The 12,481-nt window shown below is 31.8% G+C and overlaps 1 protein-coding gene across 2 annotated transcripts in view; it reads left to right on the top strand.

Annotated features, from left to right (window-relative positions):
* LOC114348551 (transcription factor GATA-4-like) overlaps window positions 1-12,217 on the top strand; it is a 441,119-nt gene extending 428,902 nt beyond the window's left edge. For both annotated transcript variants that reach the window (XM_028299099.2, XM_028299104.2), the window contains exons 8-9: window positions 905-1,037; window positions 2,796-12,217. In XM_028299099.2, the coding sequence (XP_028154900.1) occupies window positions 905-1,037; window positions 2,796-3,100 (438 nt within the window). In that variant the 3' untranslated portion in view covers window positions 3,101-12,217. The remainder of the gene's footprint in view (window positions 1-904; window positions 1,038-2,795) is intronic.
* Window positions 12,218-12,481: the final 264 nt, after the last annotated feature.

Genomic DNA, 12,481 nt, shown 5'->3' with positions numbered 1-12,481 from the left:
TCCAGCTTGGTGCAAATCATCTAAAAGTCCTATTAAGAGAAAATGTTACCGTTCAAATTTCCAAATTTCCCACTAAAGTAATGGTTTGGGGAGCAATATCTCAGCGTGGTGCTACACCTCTCTGTATAGTTACTGGTATCTACTGTTGATAATGCGAAATATTGTGGCATCCTAAATGGTTTTCTTCTTGAAACGGCTCATGTTTTATATCCAGAGGGGTCGTTTTCAGCAAGAAAATTCAAGATGTCATACTTGTGCTTATACTCAAGCTTGGATGCAAGAACACGCATTGGAAACAATTCCGAGGCCAGCAGCATCTCCAGATCTTAGCCCCATTGAAAACATATGGGGACTAATGAAGATTGAAGTGGAACGAGCAGCGCCACGAGATAAAGAAGGTTTAATTTGGTCAGTTTTACAGGCCCGGAACACCATTACCGAAAATTATGGCCTTGACTATAGTTTCGGGTGTACCTGGACGTTTAGTTAAGTGTTTAGATTTAAATGGAGGTTGTCAGTGGTGTTATGGCAAAATTAGCAGTGCCGGAACGCACTGCTAATTTTTGTTTACAAAACCTAAATTCTCTATTATTTTTTTTTCTTTTCTTAACCAGTGCCGGAACGGCGTTGACCACCATGACACCATGACACCACTGGAGGTTGTATAAGTAAATGAGATGAATTATTTGTTGAAATTTTATATTTCAAGTGATAGAGATAAATACCGTAAAATTATAATTCTGCTTTCTTTTTTCCGGATACTTTCTAGACGGACTATATATTGGTAAATTTAAAGCCCCCACCAGATTGCTAAACTCAAAAATATTATTACATATTTAGTTTAATTAAATATTCGACATTTTTATTAGATCTTTAATAATTTTATAAATTCTTATTCTTTCAGACCCGTAAACGGAAACCGAAAGGAAGTAAAGAAACTAATGCTAGTAGCACGCACATGGCAAGAAACCTCAGCACAGCACTACCAGGCATCAAAATGGAAGACGTTGGAGTTAAAATTGAACATACAACATTAGGTAAGTAACAGATGACTTTATTAATTTTGTTGATCTAATATCCATAATAATTATTATGTATGTATTTACTTGCTGAATATGTACATCTCTTGAAGATACAAGGGGAAACAATTTCCTCTCGTCTGTTTTCTGATGTGTTAGATTTACTCTTGTATTTTTAAATTTGTTGTACTCAATTTCTTCTTTTGCTTTTATGCAATTTTGTTTTTTTTTTCAGTTGGGTTTACGTGATTATCTTATTTTTGTTGTCGTCATTCTCTCTCTCCTGGCGTTTCTGACGAAGTCGGCCCTGGTCTCCCACAATAATAAGAGTTACTTCAAGTAACTCTTTCTGTGGCTGCTCTTCTCTAGTTATCTATCCTCCTTAATATCTCTTTAGTTTCGGTTCTCACTTCGTCTATACACCTCTTCCTTGGTTTTCCTACTGACCATCGTCTCACCATAGTTCCACTAAGCGTTCTATTGGGTGTTGTCGTTATCCATTCTTGTAAGATGACCTGCCCAGCGCAACCTTTGTATTTTAACATAATTTGGTATAGAGGGTTCTTTGCAACATTGATACAGCTAGTAGTTGAACCTTATTCTCCACGCACCATTGTCACAGATGGGTCCCAATATCCCCAGTACCTAAAAGTATTGATAAGGTTTCTTGCCTGTAGATGTTTTTGATCCAAATACCTGCTAGAGGGAGAAGTATGCTTATTTTTTGTTAGTTCCTCCTCCTCGCTGTCTCCTTCAGTTATCTGTACGCCCAGATCAAATTATACAAGGTTCGTTATTTCCTTACTTGTATTAGAGCTTCAGTTTTATATAGGTACGTTGAAGGCTAGTTCTATTTCTTTCGCATTTTCTTCAAGCTCTACATAAAGTTCTGTGGTGTTCTTGCGGTTCGTCCCATCAAGTTAGACTCAATAAAGTTAGTAGACTTATTAAACAATAAACTTTTTGGGATAATAGACATTTTTCTTATAACATATTCATAGATATATTAAACAAAGTCAGGGCCAACCCATCTACTTGTTTTTAACCCTTTAATTATCTGGAAGGGATCTATCAATTGATTTTGTACTCGTACTTGAGCTTCTGTGGCCATGGTGGCTTAAACTAATTTTACCCATTTCCTTGGTATCCCAAATTCTTATATGTTTAAGTATAGCTTATCTATGTTTGTGTTATAATAGGCTTGTCGGAAATCAACAAAGATTCTGTAGATATCTATGTCGCGCTCCCAGGCTTTAGCTAATATTACATTTTGAGTAGCTGGTCTCAATCCGGCCGGGTAGTCTCCTATGATTTGTTCTGTGAAGTAACTTATTCTCCTACTTATTATCCATGTAAACACCTTATACCTTATTGTAGCTCACGCAGAGTAAGGTTGTTTTTTTCAATTAGATTTACCTACGTGACCGTCTTATTTTTGTTGTCTTCATATTCTTTTATTCGTATTCATACTTCGATGGCACTAGTATCTGTTCCTTTTCTCACAAGTCGTATCAACTGTTTGTTTGATGTATTATTGATGATAAATAACCAACCATATTTGGATAGATTTTGATAAATAACCAAAAAAAACTAGAAACGGTTCACAAAGAAGTCTCTACAAATTAACTTGTTTGCTTAAATCTACTTCGAAATTTTACGAAAAATATAATCGCTAATTACACCAGTAATATACTATAGAATTATTCAAACTTTAATTAAACTCAATCAACTCAAACTTGTTCTAATTTTTGCTAAATTAAATCTTATCTTTTTCAGATAACTATGGTGATCTAAGAACAGTATCATCGCTAAACCAACTTCAACATTCAACTTCTAGCTACGCGTATACCCCTCAGGCCCACCAAAGATTGAGCCCTTCATACACCGCTCAGTCCTCTCCACAATTATCTTCACAATCACATTACTATGACACCATTCTTCAACAACCAAGTCCCAGTCCTCCATCGGATGAGTCAAATAGCTCTATTAACAACAATAATATAAGTAACAACAACAATACCAAAGTTATTATTAACGGAGACCACTGTGACAGACCCACGGTAGTGTCGCTCTCATCATAAACTTGTAAATACTTTAGTTAGATAGATATTGTATCTAGTATATTGAAAATTTGACTGTTGCGGTTCCTTAACTTTATTGTATGTATTATTGTGTTCGTGTAGCAGCAGGTCCTGTTTAGAAATAATATTGAACGATTTAAAAACAACAGGTGCCTAAGTTGATCTGTTGGCATCTGTCAGAAGACCTGGATTCGATTACCTGGACGAAATAAGTTTTTTCATTACAATATTTTCACCTCGGGGCTTAACTATCAGGGCTCCTTTGAACATTGACTTGAATTCCGGGACACATTTGAATCTCTTACTGACCAAGATCTGAATTTTGACATTGAAAGATGCGAAACAAGACCTTTTGAATTTTGAATACTCTATTTGATATATCAGGTCTAATACTAATAATGTTAAGGAATTAAAACAGTTTTTAACATCAAATGCGAATGTTAAAATTTATTTAAGATCTCGAAAGGTAGGTCTGATTGGGAAACAATACTTAGATAAGCCGCTTTATTAGATCTGATTATTTTCTTTTTTAAAAGAGTTATTTGTTTCGAAATATTTATTTTCGACTAGTATGTAATGTATCAGAAGTAGAAATTAATTGAAATTTCTTGTAACACATTTTAGTTGGACTAGCAAAATTTATCAAAGTACAAAATGTTGCACAATATCTCTAACCGTATCAGTTTATTATTTGCTTAAAAAGAATTGGATTACTCAAAAAATATTGATACCGTAGATTATAAGAAATTGTTAATATTTTGGGAGAATATGTTAGCACCTTATTTGCTAAGGGTTACTATTAGCTATTGGTGTCTCCAATAATCATTTATTTTAGCGTTGTTGAGTGTAGATCAAGAGTCTTTTGACCTTGAGACCCCAACCTCAAGTTGAGGTCCTGCTTACACATGTACTTTCATCAAAAGAAAAACGTTTTCCTTTTGGTTTCCTTTAATCATAAGGAAAATCGTCATTGAAGTTTTGCTGAGTAATTTTTATTTTCATCTTCATATCTGAAGGAATGGTTTGCAGGGAGTCTCTAATACACTATGTTGAGTCGTCCTTAGCTTCTACTCGATCATAATGATCTACCAAACATAAGGATACCTTTCACCACCAAGGTCTCACGATTCTCGAAGGGGCATGTTTCTTATCCAAGTATTCCTCCTATCGACAGTCGTATGTTGACCATTTGTCTTTCCATTGCTCTCGGTGTCCTCGCTGTTCTCTGTTCTATCCAAATTAGCTCTTGTGAATGTCTATGTATGACATCCGTATGTAAGGGAAGAATGCACTGGTTGAACAGTTCTTGAAAACTCAGGATACTTTTTTATTTTTCAAAATAGAGCTTAAGTTTACCAAATGAAGCTTATGCCAATCTCATTCGTCTTTTTACTTCTATAATTTGGTTATCTTTATTTGATTTTATTATCTATTATTATAAGGACTATATCATCTGAATATCTTAGGTGGTTTAAGTACCTATTCTCCATTAATGTTTATTCCATATTCGTCCCATTGTAGTTTCTTCCCATGCTTGGTTAATGAGTTTTGGCGAAACTGTATCTCCTTGTCTAACATTTCTTTGCATAAATATGTTTGTGGTGTGTGCATTTAGTTGAAGATGGATAGTTATTTTGAAGTTCTTGTCCAGTGCTCTATGCTGTGGAATGCCTTTTCGAAATACATATATAAATGCCATATATTATTATTCATTTATATTCATTTCTCAATTAGTGCCTTTATTGAAAATAAGTGATTACACCGGTTCCTTTTCTGAACCTCTAGCCCTCTCTGAACCCTGCTTGCTCTTTGGTTTGGTAGCTGTCAAATTGGGTCTGTTAGTTATTATTTTAGTTGACAGTTTAGATAATATAACGTAATGTAGAGCAATTGCTCTATAATGTTTTAGTTTATTTTCGTTTCCTTTTTTGAACAATATCAGCATGATTGTTCCATTACAGATACTGGATATGTTTCCTGTGCTTAATATTTTGCTAATTAAAGCTATGCAGAATTGCTCTTGTAACTTTCCCATCGATTTTAATAATTTCGACTGCAATACCATTTCTCCATGACCATTTATTATTCTACTCCTTCTTCGTTCTCTGAGTGCTTATATTTATTTCTGATTTACTAATTTCAGTTTATATTTTTACTATTTTTTCAGTTTATGTTTTTTTATTTTAATTTTCAATTTTTCAAGAATTTCATCTGTTGGTGGTTTTTTATGCAGATGTAAGTAATAGGTATTGTTGTGTTATGGCTATTATTTTATATATAGGAATTATGTAGTTCTATTTAACCATGACATTGTTCTGTTCTTTTCCCAGTTAGTATTGTAAAGGCCAAACACTTAAGAGCGTGAAGTCGTACAATGTACTAGTCAACAAAAACACAATTTCAATGTAAAAATATCGTATTTTTGTTTTTATTTTTATTTTTTATTTTTCATACTTGTGTAAACTGTTATATAAAGTTCAAGCCAAACCCTTCTTCCAGTTCGTCATTAATTTTGACGTCATACATATAGGATTTTAAGAATGTCGCGAATCATTGCACGGTATTTTAGTTAAATCTGTCTGTTGCCAGAATATTTATATTTATATAAATATATTTTTTAGCTTAACGCCTCGACAAATATGGACCATTGGCATATTACTAGTATATAAATATTGCCAGAATATTAATATTAAAAAAAAATCAATGGGAAAATCCCAATAGTTGGCTGTATACCATAGTTTAAAAAACTTATACAGAAGTAAAAACTTCAAATTGTATTCTGGTATAAAATCGTTTATTGAAAACTATCTAAAATGTCATCCAAATGGATTGCAAAACGTTTTCGTTCCAATTCAGAACATCTTCAGTGCCTAGAATGAAGTATTTCCACGTTAGATTAAAGCAAAAAAGTTAAAATTGTGACTGCTAGAAAGAAAAAAACATGTGGGAATACTTACATTCTGCTGAGTAGTTTGAAACTAGCCCATAATTGGGGTTATCACTTTAAATAGTGTGCTAGTTTCAAACTATTCAGCAGAATGTAAGTATTTCCACATGTTTTTTCTTTCTAACAGTCACAATTTTAACTGTTTTGCTTTAATCTAACGTGGAAATACTTCATTCTAGGCACTGAAAATGTTCTGAATTAGAACGAAAACGTTTTGCAATCCATTTGGATGGCATTTTAGATAGTTTTTAATAAACGATTTTATACCAGAATAGGCCTAACCTACAATTTGAAGTTTTTATTTCTGTATGAGTTTATTAATATTTAAAATATTTTAATGAAAAAATAAATATAGTATATAAAATAAAATTTGTACTGTACCCATACTGTACCATATAGGAAAATACTAACCTAGAATGACAATTGTCATTTTATCCGTTGACATTGTGAAATTACTGTCACGATCGGGCACTTTTACAGTCAACCATACCTCCATAAGTAGAAATCGCTTTAATAGGCAACTATACTCCATCTAATTTACTTACCGTTGCACGTCATCCGCGTCATAACCCGTGACGTCACATGATACCAACACGAAATATTTAGGCGGTAGGTGTGTTCTTTTTTAGAATCACTTTGCCGAGTACTCTAGCATTACAGCTACTAGACATATTTTATTATATACGCGTAGAAATAATATTTAAAGATTTATATTAATGTTAACTTAAAGAAATACACAATAATATGTTTCATTTAATTTGTATAAATGGATTATAAAGCGTTTTTATAAAGCACATTTGTTCGGAATACACTGTAACTATAATCGAACGAAGGTGATATTTTGGCATAAATTGGTAACATTTATTTGACAGTTGCGGTGATGACACTTCATATTTGTTTATATTATTTACTATAAGTATTTGTTTCATTATATTTACTGTTTTTATTATGTACTTTAACGTAAGATTATAACTTGATTAGATATAATTCTTGTTTTCTATTTCTAAAGTTTTTATTTATTTACATTGAATATTAATTTGTTTTGCTGTATAATCCACTTCCTCAAAAATTGTGTGATGTATTTGATTTAAAATGAACTCAAGAATTTTTTGTAATAGGGCTTTTCATCGACTGTCATTTGTTTCGAGCTTCTGTCATGTGTCACATAATATTAATATATCTACGCCATACGTCTTTGGTTTGTATCATTGGTATATATCAATAACGTATGACGTAGATATATTAATATTATGTGACACATGACAGAAGCTCGAAACAAATGACTGTGAATGAAAAGCCCTATTGGGCAACAATGTCAACTTAGATCTCTAACGTAGATAATGACGTGCAACAGTAAGTAAATTAGACGGACTGTACCCGTCAACGAATACATAATTTTCTAAGTTCATTGTATAATAATCACGGACGTGCCTTTTTTTCTGTCATTTTCATCTTATGCGTTAGAGAGAATACGATAAACTATGACGCACTGAAAGAGGGGTGTGGTTTGAACTATAGGCACTATTTCCAATTTTTATTCCTATCGTGATTGTTTCAAAGGATAGAGATATTGTGGTATTTTATACTTATGGTTTTGTTGATCAGGTACACATTTCATTGTTATAATAATAATTGGCTGAAAACAAACTTCATTTATGAGTTAAAAAATTCTTTTCGTATGCCAAAATTATGCTTAAGCTTTCAGATAATTTATTTTATCATGCTTTTACTGAACCGACTTTTTGTAATATTAACCATTAAGATTGTGTAAGAAAATTTGATGAATTTTTCATCTAGAAATTAAACAAAATGGCTGTGGTAGACCATTTGGGGAAGAATAAAGTTTCTTATTTAAGAGACTGTTGTTATGCTCAGTTTTTTATCGAAATTGTTAGATTATTTTATTAGAATTTAGACTTTTGTGGTAAATGTATAAAGTATAATTCCAAAACATTTGAATTTTTTATTGGCAGTGTACGTGTTGAATATAATATACTTTGTTTCAATAAGCGATGACGTTTGTAAGTCATAGCTTTTTCGTATACAAGTTGCAGATATCCTACATCCTACTATTAGGCCTGGATCCCGCGTACCAAAAAAAGTTTAATAGCAAGCTGAAAATTTGTTAATAGCTTAACGGTGTCAGTCGGACAAATTTTGATGTACGGGAACACTGGAACGGGAAGCTTTAATTGTGGAACAGGCTACAGGTTTCGAACGTCAGACTAGGAAAACGTCCCATGTTCTTTGTCGGACAGAACTTACAATTGATTTGTTACCCTTTCATTAAACTCTCATGCAAAAATCAGACTGCTATTTACCACCAACAAAATTCGTGTTATTTGACATATTCTACGTGTCGGACTTATTAAAATGCCCAACATATCTGTCGGACAAACATTTTTTCATATAGGTATTATTATTAAGTTTGCTATTGAATAAACTTAAAACCAACCTGTTAGTTTTCACAATCATAATCTGGTCAGGATGACACGTTCTACAATTAAAATCACGTTCCACAATAATTAAAATTTCCTCTATTCCAGTTTTCCGTACATCAATGTTTGTCCGACTAGACACTGTTAAGCTTAGAGCTTCACGATACGATACAATATCGATACTTTTTAAGTATTGAGTATTTTATTGGTTATTTATGCCAATGAAGTATCGTATCGAGTATCGATATTGGCAATACTTTTTTATAAAAATATCGTATTGATATTGATTTCGATACGAGATCGAGACAATACTCGATAAAATATCGACATAAAAAGAATAATTATACATCTGAGCTGTGTAAGCTCTTTATGTCCACTTTTGCATGCTTGGCAAATGGGCATTATTCTAAAAATATTACAAATATTTCTTATAACTTATAGATTCTTATAAAAATTGAATATGGCTGAATGATTCTTTGAAACGACTAATACTTACTAATTCTGTATCTATTGTTTAAAAACTACTTTTATATAAATAAATCTCAATTCATTATTTTTGTTGAAAATTATTTTTGCGTCATCATCATTTACTTCCATAATATTGCCACATGATATAAATAGTGTAATCATAACAGTCATTTAGTTATTCTCAAGAGCTTCAATTTTAAGCACTCAAGTGTAAAATATTATAACAGCTGATGCTTTGGTTGAAGATCACTTATCTAAATGTCTATTCCACGAAATATAATTAAACAACTGTGGCGTTTTATTTTTTTTCTCGATATCAATATTTTCAATAATATCGAGGCAAGCGTGTCGACGATACAAGAGTATTGTATTGATTTCAGATAATGAGTATCGTATCGACATTAATATTGCTAAGGTGTGTATTGTATCGGTATCGTATTGATTTTCGATACGATATCAATACAATATCGATATTTTTATCGAATATCGTGAAACTATAGTTAAGCTATTAACAAATTTGCAGCTTACTATTAATAACCGTTTTTTTGGTACGCGGGATCCAGACATATATTCTTCACAACTATGTTCATATCTGAATACTTACTTTAACTTTATTACCCACAATTTTGATTTGACAAATACTATTTTTTTACCAGTCATTATACAATTCGCAGTTTTCTCGTCTTATTTCGTCGCCTTTATTTTCCAGTTCTTTTCAATAATTCAATATTTTTGTTACTGTTTTTTCGAGGTAGGTATATTATTTATAATCTGGTACAAAACCTCTCTTGTTATTAAGGCTTCGAGATACTGGCACTTATATAACTTTTGATTATAACTTTAGTGCTACAATTATTATGAAGTTATTTGATTGAAACAAGGGATTTAGAATGGATAAATTCAAAATATTAGATGATAATAATAGAATGATTATGAATAATAGAGAAATGGAAACAAATATCTGTGTGAAGGAATAGGCACAAGTTAATGGTACGGTCCATTTTTATCACGAACTTTCAACAAAATAACAGAAAAGGTATGTGATATCCTCTTGATGGTTTCTTCTTATCCGTCTGTAATGTTGTATTATGACGCCAACGGTGCTCTTTTTGTCTAGCAGTATGGCATGCGAAGCTGCATTTGAGTTTGGCTATTTTTACTAGTTATATTCTCGACTTTTGTTTTTGATTTAGCTATAGTTGACACCATCTATCTATCGCCCGTCGGCAAATTCAAACAAAAATATAACTCCAGACCATCTTTTACCACTTTTAGTCCAGACAAATTAATATATGTATTTAATATATTTTTTTCCATCAAAAATGAGATATTTTAATCAAATATTGTATCAAATGTAATTTGCAGAATAATTTTGAATTACGTTCCGCTAATGAACTCGCTTTTTTGACCTTCAAAGTAGAAAAAAGTTTCAATTATATTGCTTAATAGTATCATTGTCTAACAATTTTAACTGTACTAATCCCCAAGTATAAATTTTTAAGTGCTAAACTGATTGATTTACGATGAGTAACCGGGTTGTAAAAATACCGGCATGTGCCTAGATAAAGGGACATCGGTTTACTCGAATTTCATAACATACAAATATTATCTCTTTGAATTTGCCGACGGGCGAAATATCGATGGACCCGACTTTACCCAGTCGTTCCTTCTTTTATCTGCCAGTCGTTATTCATATTTTCCTTAGTTAGGATCCAGGTTTGACATCCATATGTCATTATAGGAAGGATGCACTGGTTGAACACTTGGCTTCTCAAGTATTGGGGTATTTTGCGGTTGTTAACTATCCAGCTAAGTTTTATAAATCCTGCCCATGCTAGTCTTGCTCTTCTAGTGATTTTCGTGCTTTGGTTCTCTTTTTAGAGACATGACTGCCTCTGACTTCTAACGAAATTGTTTCAATTTTTGAAGTTATACTTCTTTAGGCGCGATTGGGAAAGAATTTTTATTATTCTGCGCGCATGTGCTCACAGACAGTATGGAGTTCGTTGCTAAATCTTTTAAGTTATGTATGTATCAGTCCAAAAAGATTGAAAATCTTGTAATCCGTAAAAACAAAGGGAGTATAGCTCAGTGGTAGAGCGTCCGACTGGAGATCGAGAGGGTCCGGTTCGAATCCGTATGTTTTCTATTTTTTTATTTTTGGTATTGTTTTAATAAACATTTTTGGAAAGTAGTAAGTAAAAATTAGTTTAGTCTTTAAATAAAATACAAAAAACCTGTTGAAAGTATATTTATTTCGTTGAAATCATATAATAAAAGTATAACTTCTTACGTGCGTACAAAATACACACATATTTTTTTTAAATCAACTAACAACTTTTCTTATCGAATTTTCCTACCTACTTCCAATGTATTTTCTTATAGTAATTCCTTCATTTTGTAATAATCTACGGGCGGATAGGGGAAATTCGCCCCCCAATAAGGACCAACATTAAAAAAAATGTTGGAATAAAAATATATTAAATCATGCAATTATATGCATAAAACTTAAACCATAGCATAGACAGATAAATTCAACAGAATCAACTAGCTATGTATATAGTTAGGAAAATTAAGGGAACTTCATGCATATAATTTAGGTATATCTTTTTGTTTCTTTTGGTTGGGATTTCATTGGAAGCCCCCCTCCCCAAGGAAAGTTGCCCCCTAAGGCAAATCCGCCACTGGGTTTAAAGAAAAGTGTTAAATTTTCTTTTGTAAATTTGATTTTTGGAATTATGTTTTGTTATGTTATTAGCAGGAAATTATAGAAGGATCTTAAGCATAAGCAGCAAGTGCTGTAAATAATAAAAAATGTATAAAAAATAATATTTTACTTTTTGCTTATGCTTGTGGATGGTAGAGTCGTAGGTACCAAAGATAATATTTTATCTTAAGACTTAATATTAAGTTACCAATATATTCTTGTAAATAGATACAATTTTTCAAATAATTTGACTGACACGAAATATAAATCACCTTCAAATCCTAGTTATCAATATTAGGTAGAGTGTTTTTATTCTAATCATTAATTTTTTGTTGAATTGCATTCTTTGTAGTGGCTAGTTGAATTCATTGAAATGTTTCTATATGTTTTATTTATGTTAAACGAAATCATTCGAGAATGCATTCCATATTTCTCAAATAGTTAATATGTAATATTATATTTTATAGATCATATTTTTAGAATATTCATTTGTTACATTTATCTATTTGTATGTTTATATTTTAAATTTATTTCATAGTAAAATGTGTTAAATATTGGGACTGTCTTTATTATTTATTTTAACCTTTATAAACCTAAGGTTTAAATGTGGGATCTAAAATACCACCAGAAATTACTAACGAGGAATTTATAATTGCATTAAAACCGATGAAAAATGGAAAAGCTCCTGGAGACGACGGAACAAAAATCTTAACGAAGAAGTGTTTCTTTAGGGAGGTGCTATTCCAACCTCTTGGCAAAATGTGCAGGTACTTTTATTACACAAGAAAGGAAACAAACACAAACTCAAAAATTACAGACCA

Source organism: Diabrotica virgifera, chromosome 2, assembly GCF_917563875.1.
Source record: "Diabrotica virgifera virgifera chromosome 2, PGI_DIABVI_V3a".
Classification (NCBI taxonomy): domain Eukaryota; kingdom Metazoa; phylum Arthropoda; class Insecta; order Coleoptera; family Chrysomelidae; genus Diabrotica; species Diabrotica virgifera.
This window is presented reverse-complemented; position numbering and strand designations above follow the sequence as displayed.